Raw genomic sequence first — 23,303 nt, 5'->3', positions numbered from 1 at the left:
TGTGATCTCGTTTGAACAGTTAATCATCATATTTCAGACAACTTGTAATACAAAAAATCTTTGACACAGTTTGGATAAACTACTGACATTTTTGTCCATTCACCTAGTATATCTGTTTCCCTATAAAAAAAAATAGGAAAGCTCCAACTTTGACCGTGAAAAAAAACTGTTTGACCGTGTTCCACTAGATTTTTAATATGTAATTTAGATGTAGGCTACCAAGGGATTACAAAAAACTTGGCATGATTCCTAAAACAATTTGTCCCGTGTCAAACGATTGACTAAGTTAGGCTTCGCTCTTTCTCCCTCTCCCTCTCTCTCGTGCGTGCTATAAGAAGCCGCAGCATTCGAAGCAGGTTGGATGCCTCGCGTAGATATGCGCTTCTTCCCCGGCCGTAGCGCATACTATTTCGCCATTCCGTAGCGCACAGACCCGTTAAAATAGCCGTCAGGAAAACGTGCCGTAAGCCTACCCAAGCTTTCATCAAGGGAGCTCTTTTGAGAATAAATACTTTTTCACGTGGGCAGGGCAAATGCGGTTTCAAATTATTAGGAAAACAGCTTAACTTCTGTGGCTAACTACATCCACTCCCTTCTCATCGAAATGCTTGCGTCTTGATGTTCTCATAACAAGAATCATGATCTCAAATAGCTACCTCTCTGGGAAACGTGTAGACTATCTGTGACAGATCGTTTGGACATTTTCTTATAATCAGAGATGTTCTAGAACTAAAAAGAAAGATATTTGATACAACCACGCCAGCCCCGCAGACCAAAGCTTCACCTGTTTAAAACGCTTTCAAAGATAAGTATGAAGGGCGGGACTTAGATTGAGCTCGTTCACGTTATTGGCTGTGCCGACAGCAACAAATGCTGTGATTGGTCAAACGTCATTGTCAGTTGTGGAAAGTTTTCTGCGGTAGAGCGCTACACAATGATACAGTAACTTGGCGCTACACTTTTCTCCTCGCTCGACCCCCACCCCCCCTAAAATTTTCTCCTCGGATCTACACGATTCACAAATGACCCATTTTGATTTCAAAACGGCGAAATTCGCCGAAAGGTGAGGGATTTTCATGCCTGATTATTGCTAAGGGACATAAGCACTTTCAAACGTGTATTGTTTCAACTCTGTAGTAATTTTATTTATGTTTGAAATGACATAGTATTTGTCCATAACACTGTTGACAAAATAATTAAGCAAATGTTCGCTTTCATTAGAGTATTTATCAAATGATTTGCATGTGTCCGCCTGTGCGTACTGTATGAGTCTGTTTGCATGTGTAGCAGGGCTTGACATTAACTTTTTCACTTGCCGGCCACTGTGGCTAGTGGTTTTCCCCCGAGTCACTAGCCATCCAGCCATCCACTAGCCTCATTTTCTTTTATCATGACACTGTACATGTAACCTCAGAAGATGAGGTGCTTAAAGCAAGAAGATGAGTGCATGGGTTTATACACGGAAATAAAAAAATAAAAAATAGAAATTGACTAACTGTGCTTTTTCTTGAACTTAGATGCAAGCAATTGATACACAAGGGGCAAAATGCAGAATATAAGCTATTCTGATTGGTCGCCATAGAATAAGCTACCTGCCAAATTGGCTAGTGACACTGAAATTGTTACCAGCCACAGCCAACTTTTACCAGCAGTTGGCCTGTTGGCAGGTGCCAGTGTCAAGCCCTGATGTGTAGGTGATGTGTACCAGATCAGTGCCATATACACTAGTGTTGCCACCTGTCCTGTTTTTTTCCTGATTGTCATGGTCTATCGAGAATTTTAAAAAAAAGTTTTCCTGGACACAGAAGGAAGGGAGTTATTGCTTAAAACTAAAGTGATAATTTATTATTGAAATGTCCAAGTCTTTTTGTCAGACAGGAGGTGGCAACCCTAATGGACACTCTTCACAACATAATCAGACAATATAAGCGGTGCTTGCATACAAGACTCCTAATATAAATGAGATTTTCTCACCTGTGTTGTCTGAGTACTTGTGGCAGCAGAAAGCTTTTCCTACTGTACACGGTTCACACTGATGGAGATTCTCTCCTGTGTTCCAAGGCTGGTGTCGTTAAAGTGCTTCTGGGAGAGGAACTCTTCTTATGCTGTTTGCACTGAGGGGGCTTCTCTTATGTGTGTGAGCTGGTGTCGTTTAAGTGATTTTGGGCTACAATATCTCCTCTCGCACTGTGTGCACTGATGGGGCCTCTCTCCTGTGTGAATGAGCTGGTGTCGTCTGAGATCTGGTGCCTGCAGAGAGCTTTTCCTGCACTGATGGGGCAAGAACTTATGGGGCCTGTCTCCTGTATGTGTAACTTGGTGTAGTTTGAGACTATCCGCCCGTGAAAAACATTTGCCACACTGACCACAGTGATGGGGTTTCTCTCCTGTGTGTGTAAGCTGGTGTCGTTTAAGTGATTTTGGGTGCCGAAATCTGCTCTCACACTGTGTGCACTGATGGGGCATCTCTCCTGTATGAATGAGCTGGTGTCGTGTGAGATGTGCTGCCCGACGAAATCTTTTTCTGCACTGTCCACATTGATGGGGTTTAACTCCTGTGTGTGTAAGCTGGTGTAGTTTAAGTGATTGTGGGTACCGAAAACTCCTGTCACACTGTTTGCATTGATGGGGTTTCTCTCCTGTGTGAATGAGCAGGTGTCGTCTGAGATTTGATACACGCAGAAACCTTTTCCTGCACTGTTTGCACTGATGGGCTCTCTCTCCTGTGTGTGTGAGCTGGTGTAGTTTTAGTGACTTTACATGCTGAAAACGCCTCTTACACTGTTTGCACTGATGGGGCATCTCTCCTGTGTGAATGAGCTGATGTCGTTTTAGATTACCTGTCAGGGTAAAACATTTGCCACACTGTCCACATTGATGTGCTTTCTCTCCTGTGTGAATGAGCTGGTGTGTTTTGAGATGACCTGCCCGTGAAAAACATTTGCCACACTGTCCACATTGATGGGCCTTCATTCTTGTGTGTGTAAGCTGGTGCCTTTTAAGATGTGCTGCTGTACTAAAACCTTTGCCACACTTCCTACACTGATTGGGCTCATCTTCGGTGTGAATGCTCTGATGCCTCTTCAAACGCTTCTTTGTAGAGAAAGGTTTTCCGATGACAGAGCAATGATGTGGCTTCCCTTGATGGGTTTGCTGATGTGCTTTTAGAGTTTTCAAGTTACTGAAATCAGAACAGAGATACTTCTTCAATGTGGTCTCTGGGGCGGCAGTAGATTTAGGAACAGCTGACAAAGCAGGTTGGGACCCTCCTCCTGTTCCTGCACCAAGAACACAAAACAATCATAAACCTTGATCTTAGGTATCCCTGCATATTAGCCAAGCATGCAAAAATATGCACACATATTTTACATATGTACATAGTACATACATACTGTGATTAAAAACTGTGTATAAATTATATTAACATTTTATTCAAGATTCAAACTACAAATTAAATAAGAAAAACCAGTTCACTTATACTTGAAGCATCAGAATAAAAACACAAAAGTTTAAAAGGAAGATTATTAAAACCAGTTTAGATAAGTAAAAAGACTAGTCAATATAAATGGGTTTCATCATGGTTGCACTGTGTGCAGGACATAGGCAGAAAGCAGCGTTGTTTTCTATTGATGATGTGAAGGTAATGGATGATTTTTATGCCTAGCAAAAGGCATCAGTTTTCTAGGACCTGAAAGAAGTTGGGTTTTATGACCGTGTTGTACTGTAGTGAGTACTGAGTGAGCAAAGAAAGGAAAAGGGTCTCTATGCTGAGTAGCTATCTGTGCTCTTTTAATTAAGTGTTTGTGGAAGTGATATTGTGAAATGTCTTCTATTTTAATGTTGAAACACAACTAATTAGGCAACTAATTAAAAAGAGCATTTTGAATGTGTTTCCTATGCGAGACAAAATTTAGACTTCACATCTTTTTTTCACATCTTACAGTTTTTTTCAATTGCTAATAAGCACTTACCCATACTATGGATGATTTTTCTAAACTCTTAACACAGACTACCACCTACCAAACACAATTGGCTAAACAGTTAATTTTCTTCTCAAAAGCACACACTGTTAAATATACACAAAGTACTCATTTCGAAATAGATCACATTGTTTTCTGTACACACTCACTTTACCAAACACTAGAAACATGGCTCAAAATGAAATACGTCTGTCAAACAATAACACTTGTTTTCATTTCACAAGGAACATTGAGTCAATCAAATTACACAAGACTTCAAAACACTGGCTATTGCCAGCATTACAGAAGCTGCATAGACTTCAAATCATGCAATTCACTGTTTTCACTAAATTTCCAAAGGCAACACGACTCGGACCTCATGTGTTGTTGACATTCAAGATGATTCCGGTACGAAGCATTTTTTATTGTTGACTGCAGGTGGTAAAGTAGAAATGCTTTTTATAATATGATAAAACATACAACGTTTTAGTAGTAGTAGAGTAGAGTAGAGTAACATTATTACAGTAATCCCCAGGGGGGAATTCAGGTATCCAGTAGCTTACATAAATACACAAATAAACAAATGCCCACATGGACATTTCAAGACACAAATAACACAGGAATAGTCAGGGCGGGGGAAAAAAGTTAAGATAAAGAATGTGAAAATGTAATATGTAAAAAGTGTAAAAATTTTGCAATGTTACTTACAGTGAACAAAATATCATGAAACAAATACATATAAAAGCACAAACAAGACGGTTGCCTAGGGCGCCAAATATCTTGGGAGGATAAAGGCCTAAAGCCTAAAAGTCCACACAGAATTAGAATGTCACACAAAATACATAAAACATTAATTTACAGTAAACCTTACACTTACAATGCTGTCAATGGTATTCATAGCCACTCAGGATACTTAGGTACCACAGATCTTAGATCAAATTGAAGACACTATGCTTACAAATGCGAATTTTGAAATTCACAAAAGGAATGGGGGTGCTTCCCAAAAGCATTTTCATTCTGTGATTGTGAGACAACTTTTTACTTTTTCAAAAACTGTTGTCAAAAACGGTCAACAGAACCAAACAACTAAAATGGGAGGGGTTTCTTCTACTTTTATCAATAATCTGTTTACTGTACTCTTGCTAATGTCATGCAAAGGCATTTTTACTGAAATAAGGATCTGGATGTTGTATTTCCAGTTTTGACAGACTGTGTAAACGCATTTGAAAATAAGCCATAAAAGACACATCGTTTTGTTGCTGTGGTTATCCTGTGTGTAAAGGAAATGTTAGCATTTTAGAAATGTATTCATTGACCGATAATTGTGTGAAAAAGGCATGTAATGTGTCAACTGCATGGCAATGGAAAGCCCTTGGTGTGATAACTGTGTTAAGAGTTTTGCAAATGTCGCTGAGGATTGGACAAAAGCTTGTTAGCAATTGAAAAAAACTGTAGTGTAGCCGTCACATCATAAATAAGAATTATAGTTTGCACCTTAGTAAGTATCTTGCTTTTTTTCTAGGTCAAGATTTCATGTTAAATGTGTAATATTACGATTGGGAATTACCAGCCGTTTTTGCTTACAAAAGAGTGATTAGTAGACTAACTAAAAGCAATACACAATGGATTTGTTTGGGCTTTGCAATGTTTTCTGTTGTGGTAGATGCCTTTCTGCCCTGTGTTGCAGCGTGTAGGCGCACTGAAAACATGAAACCCATCTATTTGGGCTGTAACGATACACTGAACTCACAATTTGGTTCGGGTCATAATTTTTGACCAATGATTCCATAACTATTACACCTTGCAATTTTTAAAATGTATATTTTTACATTAACCCTGTGAGACCTGAACCATGAAAGCAATGAGAGAAAATTCAATTTTTTTGGAATTTACTTCAATATTGGTCCCTTATAAGAAATGTTTAAAAAAAAATCTAAATTTTGATAAGGTCACTGAGATATTTAATGCATCATATATGATGCATCAGGCTTTAAAGAAATGAAAAGTCCAATTTCATGACACTTGAAAAATGACTTTTAATGCATTTACAACTTTGTTTAATTTAAAAAAGTTGTCAGACAATTTAATTTGAGGATTATCTTTAAATATTTAGTGAGATCCTGACATTTTTTTTTAGCCTATCCATGTTTTAGCAGGACCATATTTTACATTTCCCACAGCCTGGTTGGGTATTTTTTTTAAATCTATGTAAAACCAAAGCTGATCGAATGCTCAACAACCTATTTATGAGTGTAATATAGATCATTATTAGGGATGCAAATGATTAATCGACTTTAGATGAATTGTCGAGCAAGAGGTTGCTCGATCAAAATGTATTAATCGCGATTAATCGCTAGAGGGCTCTAGAGACTGTTGAGTACTAGTTGTAGTCCTATTCAAATCCATGGTGCACATTAGAGGTGCTCCGATTGCTCGGCAGCCGATCATGCTCGGCCGATAATGGCCAAAAATAGCCTGATCGGTGATCGGAAAAACATGCCGATCAAAAAACCGATCCAGAGATATTAAATTCCTCACGCAACCATTTCGCCTTTACACCTGGCGCTGCCTGATAGCCTAGGTGCTGGCTCTGCACAGCTGCTGCACCAAAATAAGGCATCTTTACTTGTCTTTAACTTTTTGGAATTCCCTCCTTCATTTTCACCATTTATAATCATATCTGCATCAACAATGATCTGATTTTCCGATCCATGCGCAGTTTACATGACGCTTGTAATTTGTGAATGACGTGTCAGTCTCGCCATGTTCACTATTTTGAGTTACAGCCTGTCAGCACGCAACAACTAAACGTTTCCAAAACAATCATCAACTGTATTGTTTTTAAAGTTGTAGCCTAATGGACAGCCAGGTCATTAGTTTTGTAGTCGCTGCAACACCAAACAGCAACGAGGGAGAATGGACGGTGACCGTGAAACTCAATGAGTCTGTGCAGGGAATTCTACATTCTATGACAGTGTTACAGAGAAAGAGCTTTCCTCGCAGACACGCTGTGTTGTGCGTGTTCCCTGTTCTTTCAAGTGAAGTTTTTTTTTCTTGTTTTGTGTATGTAGAATCTCAAGTGTTTCAGTCACAATGTAATTTGCGATAGACTACTTCTCGCCCGTTAGCCATTTTACGTTATAACCTGTGTAGTTGCCTCGGTCAGCGCGCGACAAGTTCACGTTGTCCGCACAAGCATGCCAACGTTATTGTTTTCAAAGTTGTAATTGACAGTCAGTCGATTAGTTTGATAGTCGCTGAAACGCCAAACGGCGACAGAAGTGAGAGGGAGAGAGCAGAACGGTCGCGGAGCACTGCAGCTGTGGACAGTGTGACAGAGAGGGGAGGGGCTCTCTTCACGAGGCTGCTCATTTAAAGCGACAGGGTTTTTTCTCGTATGCAGAAGACGAGAGACTACTGAGATCCAGGTGTCTGAGCTTCAATTCAATCTCAAATAGTTAAGTAATTATATGCAATAACTTATAAATTGATGTAATGTTTCAGTTTCAATTCAATCTTAAATAGTTTAGTAATTATATGCAATAACTTATAAATTGATTAATACTGTAGACTTACTTGTAGGCTATATTACCAACACTAGTCTGAAAGAGCTGAAAGATAATAATAATAATAATAATAGCCTAATAATAATAATAATAATAATAATAATAATAACAATAATAATAATAATCATAATAGTAATAGCCTAATAATAGGCCTACATTGTGAAAGCGACATGTGCAAATTAAGATTGATTGGTTTATGGGCAGAAATATTCAATAAGGATAATTAATAGGCTATTAAAAAAATAGGAAATAATTTCTGTGATCGGCAATGATCGGTGATCGGCAGATAAAGATTTTTGGTGATCGGTATCGGTGATCGGGCCAAAAAATGGTGATCGGAGCACCTCTAGTGCACATATTTGATCTATTAAATCGTCATTGCAACTTCTGGAGTTCTTGTGGGTCTTTTGGAGATGTGTACTTGAATCTGTGATTATGCCAAGCCCAATTGTGTAAGTTGTTACTGTTTGAATTATGAGAAAAAACGACCTTTCAAAACGGGCAAATGTTACTGCAAGCAGCATTTCACTGTAGGGTTAAGCTTGCTATGTTAGCTTGGCGTGCTAACTAGCGAAATCACAAACGTAGTCATTTCAAATTGTGAGCTGTAATTTTAATCACTAACACCCTGTCAGACATCAAGACTAGTATTAGCTGAACTGGGCATGGTAATATATGACCATGCATGAAGAGGAGCACCATCTGTTCAATTTCAGGTGAATCCATGTTAGCTGTAAGTGTTGTTGCCATAGCTCCATTCATTCTCAATGGAGCCTGTTAGCTTATTAGCTCTCCTTACAGACACAGGAAATGGCTTTTTTTGTTCAGAAACGAAGTTTGTTGACATTACTATGCATTATGGACAACAACACACCACCCAAAAGATAGCATTTCTTTATTTTGAAGCGTATAAAATTAAAATGCTTGTGGTTGATCATGCTGGCTGACACACCTATTGTTGAACTGAACTGAACTGAACTGAACTGGTACAAAGGTTGGTCAAATGTGACTGGGCATATCTTTAGGTTGTGCTTCTCACTTTGTCTTTGAACAAAACACAAAGCTCTGATCTCTTAAAAACTCACTAGCACTGCCCTTTTTTGCATTATGAATGTAGCCATGTAGAAACATTTCCCAGGGATCACTGTGACAGTGTGGCGTCATACTTAACATTGTGAAAGTCGGCCTTGCTGAAAGTGTTGGCCTCCTAATTTGTTAGCAGTCCATGGTTTTGTGCAAATAAATTCAACCATTTGTACATCGTGGCTGAACAAAAATGCTGGCCATCTTGTAAGTCGGCCATCTTGAAGGTGTTGGTCTCCAAATTTTTGGCAGATCATGTACCTTTTATAGAGTGTTAGCATGCAAGATTTGGTGGAAATCCGTTCAACCGTTCGGAAATTATGGCACAGACAAATGTCGGCCATCTTGAATATCGGCCATCTTGAAAGTGATGGCCTCCAAAATTACATCACATCATTTAGTATTTAGTAGTGACAATCCATTCACCTGTTCAGAAGTTATTGCATTAACACTATAATATCATATAATTTGGACGCCATCTTGAATTTCTCTGAAAGCTCAAGGTGGATTCCTGGGGACTTTTAGTATGTTGTTCCTAAAGGTATTCTGAACATATTCTGAGAAATCCAGCTTGCTATGAATTTGTTCCGGGTTGGGCCTATTTTTGAGCTAATACTCTTGGCCTATATATGCAGACAAGTTCTGAGTCTGATCACGTTTCACTCAACGTTGTCTGTCATCATATCTCAGGCAACTGCAAGGCGACATAGAGGGGGCATGGGGCTACTAGTTCACTCCTGGGTGAAACCAAGCAATGCCCCCCCACAGGTGGTGTGGAGATGCCATAGAAAACATGTCTGCTTTCTTTTCCTAATGCATAATTACTTGAGAAGATTGAAAAAATACGTACAAACATCCGCACACAGGTGCAACTGGCCCATGACGTGGACCACTTTGATACAGTGAAGTTGTCTCTAAACTCCATGAGAACTTTTCATTTAGTTGATTTGGACATTCTTAGCAGAACTGTGCAAAGTCTCAGCTCCTCTACATCCGACTTAGATATTCTACCAACAGCCTTCTTCAAATCCGTCTTACACCTGATATCACCTGACCTACTTCAGATCATCAACACCTCACTACAAACTGGCATATTCCCAGGCTGTCTGAAAGAAGCTGTTGTAAAACCATTACTTAAAAAGAACAACCTGGATCCATTGGTACTTAATAACTGTAGACCCATATCTAATTTACCATTCATGGGTAAAATAAAATAAAAAATAGTTTTTAATCAATTAACTGCCTTCCTAACGTCCAATAGCTGCTTCGACAAGTTTCAATCAGGTTTCCGTGCCAACCACAGCACTGAAACCGCCCTGATTAAAGTTATCAATGACATACGACTGAACTCTGATGCTGGCAAAATGTCTGTTCTGGTGCTTTTAGACTTAAGCGCAGCGTTTGACACAGTTGATCACGCTATACTATTACATAGACTCGAACACTGGGTTGGCTTTACTGGCATAGTGATAAACTGGTTAAAATCATACCTACAACAAAGAAGTTTCTTTGTCGCCATTGGTAGCCACATCTCATCTCAGATGTCCCTGAACTGTGGGGTCCCCCAGGGTTCCATTTTGGGACCACTATTGTTCAATCCATATATGCTCCCACTGGGACATATTATCATGAATAACTCAATACATTACCATTGCTATGCGGATGATACCCAACTCTATTTATCCATGTCCCCCAATGACTACACCCCCCTTGAATCACTCCATCATTGCGTTGACCAAATTAACAATTGGATGTCCCACAATTTCCTCCAGCTAAACACGGACAAAACTGAAGTTATTATATTTGGGAAAAAGGAGGAGAGACAAAAGATTGCTACTGTCCTGGAAACTGAGGGGCTGAAAACAAAGGATACGGTTAAAAACCTTGGCATCCTTATTGACAGTGACCTAAGCTTCATCAGTCACATTAAAGCCATTACTAACTCTGCATTCTACCACGTAAAGAATGTTTCCAAATTTAGAAGCCTAATGTTAAAGCATGATTTGGAGAAGCTAATACAAGCCTTCATTTTTAGTAAGCTTGACTACTGCAACAGTCTTTTTACAGGCCTCCCCAAAAAGACCATCAACCATCAGCTTCAATTAATCCAGAATGCAGCACCAAGGGTGCTTACTAAAACAAGGAAGTTTGACCACATTACTCCAATCTTGAGATCACTGCATTGGCTCCCAGTAAGCTACAGAATTGATTTTAAGGCACTGCTTCTTGTTTTTAAATCATTAAATGAAATGGGACCCACCTATCTACTAGATATGTTTCAGCTGTATGCGCCAACCATTTCACTAAGGTCAACAGAGAAGAATTTGCTGGTGATCCCAAGAGTAAAAACAAAGTGTGGAGAGGCAGCCTTTAGCGTCTATGCTGCAAAGCTTTGGAACCAGCTTCCAAATGATGTAAAAAAATGCACCCACTGTTAATATCTTCAAATCTAGACTTAAGACAAAGCTGTTTTCAGATGCTTTTAACTAGCTTGCATTTTATATCATTTTAATTTCTATGTTTATTTCCATTACCATGTTTTTATCTTAATGTTTTAAACATCTTTTTTAAAATGTATTGTTCTTTTTATGTTTTTCTTTTTACCATATGTTTTAATCTTGTGAAGCACATTGAGTTGCACCTGTGAATGAAATGCGCTATAAAAATAAATTTGACTTGACTTGACTTGACGAATATATAATATAATATAACATACAATATGGGCTTAATGATCATAATGTAATTCTCAAAATATAATTTCATTTAACAATATAGGCCTATACTTTTTGAACTCAGTGTTTTAACTATTTAGCTGATATTTTAAAAGGCCCTATGAAATTCAGGTGAAAAAACGCCGCTTATCAATTAATCGAAAGTCGATCGATAACACTATCAACTAATGATTAATGAATTAATCGATAATTTGCATCCCTAATCATTATTCATTTTTGATGTGGAATTTGAATAGGCCTATATGGGTCCATTACTACAATTGGACCATTTCTCCATTCACTTCAATGCATTTTTTACGAGATCATAATTTCAACATTATGCATTACATTTTCAAAATTGCAAGTAAAACCTGTTTCTTAAGGCAATATCTTTGTCTTGAAGTAAAACAACTTCTGTGTTTTCTTAAATGATCGTCGTGGTATGCTTTGTAAGTTTCCCTATGGCAAATTCGTTGATGGCTGACTTCCTGCCACCGCCGGATGGTGCTTATTTGTCTCATCAGTTTTAGCACGATCTCTCTGCAACACGGTGTAAAAATATAAACTCTTCCTTGATTAATTGCACAAAGCAAGTGTTCAAATTAAAGGATGCAGAGTTATATTTCGGAAATTTGTACACAAACCCTTTGCAATTTGACGATATCTCAGCGTCGGTCAGGGAAACCGCTTCTACCCCATTTTTCTAGTTTTCGCCGAGCTGTGGTCAACTTGTTGTCGACCGCTGCTCTCTTGTGGCGGTTTTCGTGTACTGCAGGACGTTTGGAAATGACACGCAGGATGTTTTTGAGATCGTTTTTTTTGTGTGTCAGCGGGGAGAGCTTTGAATTTGATGAATCAAATATGATGCGTCCGGCGCGATAGGGTTAATTAATTTGTCTTTTTCACACTTTTCAACGTAAAAAAATATGAAATTAAAAATAAATTAAATTAAATTAAATTATTGAATTAAATGTTTTATTTTTTTAATAATAATGATGATAATTTCAATCTTGGAAGCACTATCACATCATGATCATATCACGATTTCTGAGTTCGATACAATATCGTTACAGCCCTACCATCTATAGATGCAAGAACCAGAATACGAACACAACAAAAATCTTGAGTTGTTAGCCGTGTACAGAAACTTGAACAGGGCATAGGTGTGTTGATCATGTTATGACAAAAGGTAATCATGGCTGTGTCAAGGTGAACATTGCTAGGGGACTGAGTGAGTGAGTGAGTGAGTGAGTGAGTGAGTGAGTGAGTGAGTGAGTGAGTGAGTGAGTGAGTGAGTTAGTGAGTGAGAGAGAAATTTCTTACCAGTTTTGGGGTTTTCTCCATCTTTGTTACTCTTGTGGACTTGTGTTCTTTGCTGACCTTGTGTTGCACAGCAGTCGACCACTTGCACTGATAACCTCCTGCACTTGACCAGGGACGGTGGATCTGGAAGGGACTGGCTCATCACAGAGCTGATGACTGGAGCCATGTCTGAGGTTGAGCTGACAACTGGAGCAGGGTCTGAGGACTCTGAGCTGACGACTGGAGCCATATCTGAGCTGACGACTGGAGTCATGTCTGAGGCTGAATTGACGACTGGAGTCATATCTGAGCTGACGACTGGAGCCTTGTCTGAAGCTGAACTGACGACGTGAGTCATGTCTGAGCTGACGACTGGAGCCATGTCTGAGTTGACGACTGGAGCCATGTCTGAGCTGACGACTGGAGCCATGTCTGAGCTGACGACTGGAGCCTTGTCTGAGCTGACGACTGGAGCCTTGTCTGAGCTGACAACTGGAGCCATGTCTGAGCTGACGACTGAAATCATGTCTGATTTTTCATCTTCTTCCTAAAGTCCATCAATGGAGGACAGGACACAGAACATTTTCAAACAGTTTCTGTAATTGATGCTTTAATATTCTCCTTGTATTTCAGGTCATTTCATTCACGCTATGTCTTTTGTCTTTAATGGAGGACAGGGGAAAACAGAATCAGTGTATGGCATCAACATGAGTATTTGTATCAAAGAAGTATTGGGCTAATAGCAGTATCAGTGGAAATCTAAAAACAACCATTTGTTCAAAATCTTATGCTAAATTACATATAAAACTGTTATCATAATTTCAGTAAAAGTCACTCTAAACTAAAATTTTTCGCACACCTCAACTGGCAGGTGCGGAATTGCCTGATGAAGGTCTAGTACCGAAACGTTGTTTATTCAAGAAAGAACAGCGAAATGGTCAGTGTGCGGGAGTTTCTTTAAACTAAAAGTAAAAGTCACTCTACCTGCACCGGTTCAGATTTGATATCTGCAGATGAGGAGGTGATCTGTTCTGGGGCAGAGTTAGTTTCATCTACAGGACAAATAAAAAAATAGATCAACAACAATTAAAAGCACAAATAGTCTTGTGTGGCAGAACATGTTTAGTTAAGTACACAGGACTGTATCAAATGTCTATTAGTCAGCAGACATTTGTTTGGCAACTAGTAAAATCAAATCTATTTAACCCAAACCCCTGGAGTATCCATCATGGGCTCTGACTACAACACTAAGGGGACATGACAGTCAAACACCCCGACAACCCCAGTGATGATCCAAACATCACACGCTAGACTTTTCAGCAAGAAGATATGCACTGGTAGATACAGTACTGTGTGTGTGTGTGTGTGTGTGTGTGTGTGTGTGTGTGTGTGTACCATATTGAGAACACTGATATCCATCAGCAACAGCAGCGTAATCTTCTTCCTCTTTAATGCCAGCGTCTACATCCTGCAGTGGACCGTCCTCCTCTTTCTGCAAAACACAGGAAATATTATATTGCATTAGAGAGAGAGAGAGAGAGAGAGAGAGAGAGAGAGAGAGAGAGAGAGAGAGAGAGAGAGAGAGAGAGAGAGAGCGAGAGAGAGGGTTTACATACCACCACATTTGGCTGGCTCTCTCCTTCCTGCAGTCCTTCCGTCACTTCCTGAATCGTCCTGCTGGAGACACAGATCACAGAGGTCAAAGTTTAAAGTGAAAATAATTATGTATTTTGGTACGCACACACAACACACATTAATTCTGAGGTACAGCATATGTGTGATTCAGGGGTTAAGGTCAGGTGTATTAGAAAATAGGTTTGATATGTCCATTAGATCCCAGTCAAATTTTTTGACTTCTCAGGCTACATGAGCTGTCCGGAAAGAGCGGAGACTTCGGAATCCCTGTCAAGGTTCTGTGCTAGAGGTTTATCCGTTCCTCTGTGTGTGTGTGTGTGTGTGTGTGTGTGTGTACCTGCAATTGCTCTGATGGCTCTGCAGCAGCTCTTCCAGGTCTGCCAGATCATTCGTCAGGACAGCAATACGCTGCATGAAACATAAGCATACTCACTCAATGTACATCCATAAAAGCACAAAAAAGACTAATGACCTGTTAACACAGTTCCTGTATTGTTACCTGTGTTTCAATATAGGGAATTTTGTTACAGTTCATACACAAGTGAATCTGAGACAGTAAACGAGCAGCCCATTTCATTCACCATAGCGATGGGTAAGTCTATATTTTACAAAATGGGACAGAAAAACGTTGATGTTGGTTTGAAGTTAACTGGACCAATGAGTTGACTGCTAGAAAGGTGGACCAACATTATATTGCACGGGTACAGGTCTTTTCGTCGAATGGATTCTTGAGAGGGGACCATTCTAACAAAACGTTGGACCATTCGTATAAGGCAGGGGATCTTTCGTCGAGGACGTTCCGTCTACCGCATAAGCCTACGAAAGGTCCTTAAAATTGAACTAAAGATCCTTAGGTTTCAACTAAACGTCCCTTCAGCCTGCCTATATTAGAAATGTAAATCAGCTTTTTTAATGCTCATTTTAACAGGTTTTCTTCAGCCTGCCTACATTACAAATGTAAATCAGCTTTTTTAATGCTCATTTTAACGGTTTTGTTGATTTAAACATGTAAATCTATAAATAAAATGTACTTACTCATTTTGGCAGGTATGTTGTTGTTTTTTTTTACGTTTACGTCCTTACATTTTTTGACAATTTACCTTTACGCCCTTACATTTTTTGACAATTATCTAGACAATATTTGAGAAGCTTTTTTTTTACTTTTACGCCGTTACTTTACTCCTTTACATGTTTTGACAAATATCTGTAGGCCTATGTTACTTTCTACTCCTTACATTTCTGGAACAGTATTTGAGTAGCCCCAGCTGCGGGCAGAGAGGCGGGACCAAGCACAGCCTTGTCGCTTTGAATCAGGGCAGCGTGCGTCTAGAAGTGCTGACCACTGCACATTTGGTTGTCATGCAGCGACTTTCCGGTAACTTTTTAGATGAAAGCTTCTAGCTACCGTCTTCTGGGGGTCTGGAATATACCTACGTGTGGAGAGTAGGCCTATAGCTTCACTATTCAAATTAAATGCAAAGCACCAGCAACAAGAGAAAGCTGTCTGCCGACACTTTGATGTTTCTGATTCTGAATGACAACAAATAGTTCGCGCATGAGCCAGAAAAGATACAACAGTGTCGGAAAACATAGCCTACAGAATGCACCCATGTTAAATCCATGCTACAGTTTAAAGAGAGAGAGAGAGAGAGAGAGAGAGAGAGAGAGAGAGAGAGAGAGAGAGAAAGAAAACGTCCCTTCAGGCTGCCTATTTTTTTGTTGGAAATCCTGCTCCAATCCCTTCAAGCCTTCAGGCTGCTTATTTTGTAAATGTTTAAAAATGTAGCCTAAATCAGCTGTTTTAACTCATTAAGCTCATTCTAACGTCTTTTGTTGATTTAAAAATGTAATTCAGCCATTTTTCACGCTCATTTTAACTGTAAAGGCAATAGTTTTGAGCAATTATTTTATTTGTATTAGGCCTCTTTATTAAATAAGCTGGTAGCTACCTATTTTGGCCTCGTTATTAAATAAGCTAACTGCCTATTTTGTTTTAGGTTTCGTTAGAATTCCTCCGTAGTTCTACTTGTCAGACGTAGCCTAGAACTACTTGTAATTTGCACTATTGGTGGAATCGTTTTACGCAAACAAAATAGACACACGAGAAATCCCCAACACATATCCCCAGCACAATATTGCAACACACACTTTGCACAATGATATTGAATGAGTCCAATGTTCTTGCAACACTTTCCCCCTGCCCAAATCATGAATGGAACATTCTTCCTAGCGTGCACGCTCTCGCTTGAAGGTGATTGCCATGTGGATTTGAAAGTCAGTTTTCACTTCGCGACTCTAGAGCAAATCAGCTGGTACTGCGCCACTTGCTTGCTCTAAATAAACGTTGAACTTAAAGGGACAGTTTGGTCAATTTCAACATGCAGTTGTATTGCTCACGCTACCCTTGACTTGTCAGTACCTGGTGATGCCACATTTTTCGGCTCAGTCCTTTCCGAGATATGAGCAATTCTAATGGGGGCAGCGTTTGTTTACATTTTTAAAAAATGAAACATAGGCCAACTCCAAATATTTTCCCAAAAGGTACTGCTGTTTGCTAGTTTTCTGCTGATGTTTTATAACCTTTTGGATGTTTTTGGGAATAAATAAAAATGTTTTTTTGAAATGTAAACAAAGAGCTGCCCCCATTACAATGACCAGGATCTCGGAAACGGCTGAAGAAGAAGAAAAAAAATCTCAGGCACTGACAAGTCCAGGGTAGTGTGAGCATTACAACTGCATGTTGAAATAGACCAAACTGTCCCTTTAACCGTTTTGTGTGCGTGTATGCATGCGAATAGCCTACCAACGTCTGCCCATGCCACGCGATGCATAGACAGTTCCAACACCAAATAATAAAGAGTAGGCTACATCAGAGCAGGGAGTCTTTAAATTCAGTGAAACGGTGAGAAGGGTTTTTTTTTGTAAGTGGTTGCAACCATGCATGTTTTCTGTGGAAAACATCAGGTCCTCATGGCGACGCCAGGCTTGCTGAAAATGGTGACAAACACATTCAGAATACACATTTCTTAATGGGAAGTTGTTGAGAAAAAAAGTGTTCACTAATGGGCATGAAGTCTTGTCATGCAAATGACCTGCCGTGTTCAGTGGAAGTCATTCCCCCTCCCGCATAGACAAGGCAACCCTTAACATGTTAACATCCATAACACCGTCGTCAAAGTCTTAGCAAACACAATCATACAATATTTCAATATCACAATGGTGCGGCTGATTTAGGACCTCCGGTTCATCTCTCTCTCTCTCTCTCTCTCTCTCTCTCTCTCTCTCTCTCTCTCTCTCTCTCTCCTCTCTCTCTCTCTCTCTCTCTCTCTCTCTCTCTCTCTCTCTCTCTCTCTCTCTCTCTCTCTCTCTCTCTCTCTCTCTCTCTCTCTCTCTCTCTCGAAATCTTGCCACCATCAAGTGAAAATTATTAGATCGTAAGGCTGTAACGATACACCCAACCCACGATTCGGTTTGTATCACGATATATGACCCACGGTTCGATATGCCCCACGATTTCACACAAAAAAAAATGAAAAAAAAAATTTTGGAAAAAAAAGAAAGAACATAAATTATATATATACTTTGTAATTAATATCTTTTTGCATTAATTTTGTAGGTTTACAAGGCTGAATGATGTTGCAGATATAGGCTACCACTGCAACCTGTTCCCTGTATTTTTCCCCCTGAATTTATGTAAGTAGGAACAGGTGAAATACATGACTTAAATAACATGTATTGATTTAAAATAAAGTGACACAAAAACATGTGGACAGTTACACAAAAGTTGTGTTGAATAGCCTATACATTAACACAAAAACCTGTTGATAGTAGTAACACAAAAGTTGTGTTGAATGTAGTAACACACCCAATGTGTTAAAATCAACAAAAGTTCTGTTGTCCCAATCTGGACATAGAGATGTGTTAAGAAACAACACAAGTTGTGTTATTTTCAACACATGTGTTTTAAGAGTGCAGGTGTTGACATCAAAACACAACACAGAGAAATAAGGGATATTAGTTCACCAAGGAAAAAGGCTTATAAATAGGCTATGTTGAGAGAGAGAAAGAGAGAGAGAGAGGTGGTGTGGTCAGGGTGTATGATCATTGGCAGCTGTCTTACTTTATCAAATATTAGGCCTATCCAATTAATATCCAAACATTAAAACAACACTGGCCATATATCGTCAGGAAACATGTTGTATTAAGTTAGGCTACTTAAAGAAATGCAACACTTAATTTTGATTAAGTCAAATATTTCCGTAGCTTTTTTTGATCGTGCAGCAGCGCCTGCCCGTAGCCTACAATCAAAACTCGAAATGAACCTCAGTTAGTTCTCACTGCTACGTAACGCACACGTTTTTCGTTTTGTTTTGTGGTTTGACATTTTTTCAAGAGCGAGAATGAATGCAGAGGCTGAAATGGAGCATGCGTTCTGCTTATGTAGGCGGTAATTTTACAATATAGCCTAACATTAATGTGGGAAGAAATAATGCTGCCTAATATCCTGCCTATCGACCTCAACATTCGTCCGACTTCGGGCACCTCCCTACAAGCGATTCCAGGCTGGTTTATAGGCAGGCGGAGCATCTCGTGCGCGCTCTCTCGCGCTCTCTCTCTCTCTCTCTGCTCCAACGGCAAACTCCACTCGCAATACATCGCGCGTGAATGAATAAAAAAAATCTTGACACGTTTATAAAAGCCTTCTGGGTCTGTTGTTCATTTGTCCTTCACCTTCCGATGTTTGCCCAAGTTTTTCGTCTCACGGAGGTTGCTCAGGCAATGGATAACAACAACGTGCTGGTTGGAAGGAGCATTTTATATGAGAAAGGGGTGATGGAACTGTTACTCGAACGTGTGCGCCCTTTTTCTCCTGGTCTTTTTAAGCGCATATGCAAACTCTTGGCTGTATGTTGCCTGTTGTGTTCTACACTGAGGGGTAGCAACTTTAAAAGGGCACATCGCGATTCTGTGAGGAAGCTTCGCGATAGGGGTTCGTGGGTCTGCGTACCGCGATCCCTCGGTTCGATGCAATATCGTTACAGCCTTATTAGATCGCCATTTTATGCTGCAGTGATATTGACCAAAATTTGGCTATTGCCTTTAATGGAGGTGGATTTTGGGGGCATGATTGTCTTCACAAGTATTTAACGATTTTCATGACAAAGATGTCATGTGTAGCCATAGCCTACTGTGTTTGACGGCCCCATCTTCTTGCACATCTTTACGCGCAACGGTCATAATGGCGTCTCGCACTACACATGCTCGGATGATGCCAGAGGCGAATAGCAAAAAGCCAAATTAAGGCATATTCGACATAGACCACGACAAGTTACCGTTTGGCTCGCAGTTGGATGTTTATTCAGTGGAATTATGTGCGTAATATCAGCTCCATCCATCAAATGCAGCACAGTCCCCGTTACTTTCACGTGAGGTTGAAATGGACATTACTGAACAAAAATGTAATTCTGGGTACCAACAACTGAAGTAGGCTACAACATAGAATATGTACCAAATATGGGGGATTACCACCCAGATTTGGTGCAATTTGAGGACAAATTTCAATATGTCAACTGCGACTTTGAATCACTTATTTCCCGGGATTCCCGGGATATGGTTTGTCTTTTCCTGGGATTTGATTCATTTTCATTTTCAGTCCTTTTCTTTATTTACCGTGCGTTATGCCCAGCTTTTATTGAATACAGCGCAGGTTTTGAAGTTCACCAAACGAGCATCAACTTTGTGCAAGTCATTAAAACTTTTTTTTACCAGCACTGACCTGTACACTGTTTCATGTATTAACTAATTGCACTTTCTGCCTGCTCGTTTCACATGTGATAAATAAAGTGCTTGCATTGACACGCTGTTGTTTGAATTTCGCATTTCTTTCATGTCCACTTAGTATGCTTTATCCAATTAGCCATGGATGCAGGATCATTCACTGGACTGGACACTATTGTAAGAGGTGAAATTTAGACCACGATTCAGGAACGACAGACAACAGGAGTAAAGGTTATGGTCGTTTTATTTTTACAATTTCATAAAATACAATTAGGAGGGAAAACCACCACAATATCCATGCAGCCAGCAGCGTCTGTAAACTGCTATCGTCTTTGAATAAATGAATAAATAATCACAATCTGGAGACACTCGGACGATAGTAGCCTACAAAAGTTAAGTTTAACACTCAGCCACTGCTGCCGGACGTTGGCTCGTTATACTTAATTCAACTATAACACGCGCAATAGCCTACCCTTATGCAACTTACCCACAGTTCCCAAAGCAACCGGCCGCACGAGATAGATAGGCCTACGTACAGCGCACGTCCTGGCACGACGGCTTGTAGCAGACAGCTCAGCAGCCCTGCCCCACCCCAGCGTGTAGCGCACAAGTCTACACTATTGTCCGAGTGTTGTTATTTCAAGAAAGCAAACTGTCACTGTCCGCCGGCCGCTGTCGTGACATCTTTTATTAACACTAGTATTTTTTTAACAAGTGAGGAGTTCGTTGATAGTTTCCTTAAGAGTGAAGTAGCCTACTCTTTAGGCTAGCGTTGCCTCCTCCAGCCAACCATCCGGCGCACAGTGTTCAGCCTGTAGCAGGATCGATAGGCGATGATGGTCAGGGCGCACATCAGTGCTTGGGTTGTCTATGCTTTTTACTGGAATACTGTCGCCGATCAGATAGAAATGATCCTGTTATGAACCCGAGTTTAGTAGATATCGCGTAGTGAACGAGGCAGCCTGCAGTTTGAAGCGCAATGTGGCTGTAACAAGTTAGAAAGTAGCCAAACTCTGTTGCTTGTTAACCTTTTTAAATTATGAGCGTAATGGTGGGGTGGCGTCCGCGCCAATGTCATATCCTGAGCGTATTGCTCGGTGCGTAATTCCAAGAGCAGTATAATGAAAAGGAAGAAAAGGAAGATGATGGGCTAGACCCGAAATGTTTGTCCCCTGTTTGTCGGTTTTATTTACTTTTTTCGGCTTTGTTTAATACAGTTTTTGATTCTGCATTCAGCTCCAGTGTGCGACTCCTTTCTTTCTTTTTATATTATGAGCGTTCCACGAACTATCTTTCTTTGCGCAGGCTATAAAATGGCAATAAACCTGTTACTATAAACTACTGGTTAACTATGTATTCTATGCTTTCTAATGTTGATGAAGGCGGGATAGGCGGGATAAGCGGGATAATGTATTGTCCACATGCGACTACGGAAATATATTTCCTTCGAAGCGGACTAACAGCACTCTGCCTTCGGCATCGGGGGTCTTATTCGCCCCGTAGGGCAATATTTTCTTATAGTCACGTGTGGACAATACATTATCCCTTACCTTTAAATTATTGTTGGAATTAGAGCTGGGCGGTATACCGTTAAAAAAATGTGATCTCGGTTTCACCTACACAAAGTTCTCTTTTTGATGAGACGGTTTTGTTGTTGTTGTTGATACTAGGCTATGTGCGTGAACTTCATACTTCGCGTCACACTTCACTTCAACTCTGCTATATAAGTCCACTGTTGCTTTTCTACTAGGAAATGTCATCACAATTTAAGATGTTGATTGAAGCAATACAAATAATTGGTTAATCGCGCTAAAGAAGCTGGTGAGAGTGAAGCATAGCCTAATGAAGAACCCACATGGCATGGATGAATCATGATGAACATTTAAATCAACTTATCTTACATTTGATCTCACAAAGTTAAATAAAAGGCTATTCTAATAGGCTACAACAGTTCTCAGATCCTTAACTGTATTTCATTACCATCCCAACTGCGTGTGCAGGACTGCTGTTAAGGCTGCGTATGAGTTTTGCCATTGAGGCTAATTTAGCTTAGCTTGCAAAATGCAATGGGCAGACAAGATACATTGCTACATTGCTGTTTGAAATGATTTGGGAGCAAAATAGGAGCGAAATACATCGCCATATGACACAAACCACCTGACAAAAAACACTCTACGTTATATTTGGCCTTTAATTCAAAGAAAATATTCACACAATGTCAAGTAAATCCGTTTGTTTTCGTGTCTCTTCAGTCTGTTCCGTTTCTGTCCCACTGTGTTTACTCGCGCTGCGCAAGGCAACATGCGGTCGTAGTGATCAATGTTGCCAGGTGTACAACGAGAATTAAGCAAGTAGTGTTGCCAGGTGTAGAACAAATATGCAGTTTTGGGCTGTCTTGGGAAAAAAAGCCAAAAACAGCTGCTAATAATAATGTATTAACCCTTTTTACTTGAAAGGGAACTTAAAGTCTTGGGTAGGGAAATATAAACTATAAAATATAAAAATATTGAAATGAAAAAGTGATCAAATAGAAATGGAGATTAATTTAAATTCATGATTGTATCTCATTTTTAAATTTAATTTCAAGATTAAGATTTGGGGGGAAATCGCCGCTTATCAAAAAACCGTGCAGAAAACCGTGATGTCAATTTTTCATCAAGAAAACCGTGATGCTCATTTTTTCCAAAACCGCCCAGCCCTGGTTGTAAGCCTACATTTTAAAACATTTCGTCGATATTGTAGCGGTGCAACCGACTGTTTTAAGTTATGAGATGGGCGCCAGCCAGGCAACAATAAGACTGCCGTTACCTTTCCAAAAATGAATACAAATCAGTGACCAACACATTAGAAATAACTCAGATCAACACAACGAATATCTTTTCTTATTTTTAGTAGTGCACTTTTGCAAAACCCTTGTTTGCAGACTTGTGCGCTTGGTCTCAATTTGGAACAGCTCACATCAATGTCTGGCTTAGCATTCTTGCGAATGCTGATCTTCTCGGCGCACACTTCATGGTTCCCTCTCTCTTGCTCTCTCGGCTTGTTGCTTCCCGACAGTCTCACCCGCCTTTTGAAATTAACTCCATTTTATAGACAGATGTAGTGCACAGGGGGTAACTCTGCTATCTCACTCCGGAGGAGGCAGAGGCAGTCCGTTACGATATAGTATATTTATAAAATAGGCTATAAAATAGGCCTAATGATAAAAAAGCAGCCTGAACTAAAATGAAAAATTAATAAAAAAAATAAAATAGAGACGCACGCACGCA

General features: G+C 39.8%; 1 protein-coding gene across 1 annotated transcript in view; it reads right to left on the bottom strand.

Annotated features, from left to right (window-relative positions):
• Positions 1-3,206: 3,206 nt before the first annotated feature.
• Positions 3,207-23,303, bottom strand: part of LOC134464229 (MAP7 domain-containing protein 3-like) — a 25,465-nt gene continuing 5,368 nt past the window's right edge. Inside the window, exons 6-12 of the mRNA XM_063217704.1 lie at positions 14,594-14,664; positions 14,238-14,298; positions 14,017-14,113; positions 13,606-13,673; positions 12,643-13,168; positions 4,440-4,517; positions 3,207-3,325 (exon numbers count right to left, since the gene is read on the bottom strand). Coding sequence (XP_063073774.1) covers positions 3,207-3,325; positions 4,440-4,517; positions 12,643-13,168; positions 13,606-13,673; positions 14,017-14,113; positions 14,238-14,298; positions 14,594-14,664 — 1,020 coding nt within the window. The remainder of the gene's footprint in view (positions 3,326-4,439; positions 4,518-12,642; positions 13,169-13,605; positions 13,674-14,016; positions 14,114-14,237; positions 14,299-14,593; positions 14,665-23,303) is intronic.

The sequence above is a fragment of the Engraulis encrasicolus genome, chromosome 15 (genome assembly GCF_034702125.1).
Source record: "Engraulis encrasicolus isolate BLACKSEA-1 chromosome 15, IST_EnEncr_1.0, whole genome shotgun sequence".
Classification (NCBI taxonomy): domain Eukaryota; kingdom Metazoa; phylum Chordata; class Actinopteri; order Clupeiformes; family Engraulidae; genus Engraulis; species Engraulis encrasicolus.
This window is presented reverse-complemented; position numbering and strand designations above follow the sequence as displayed.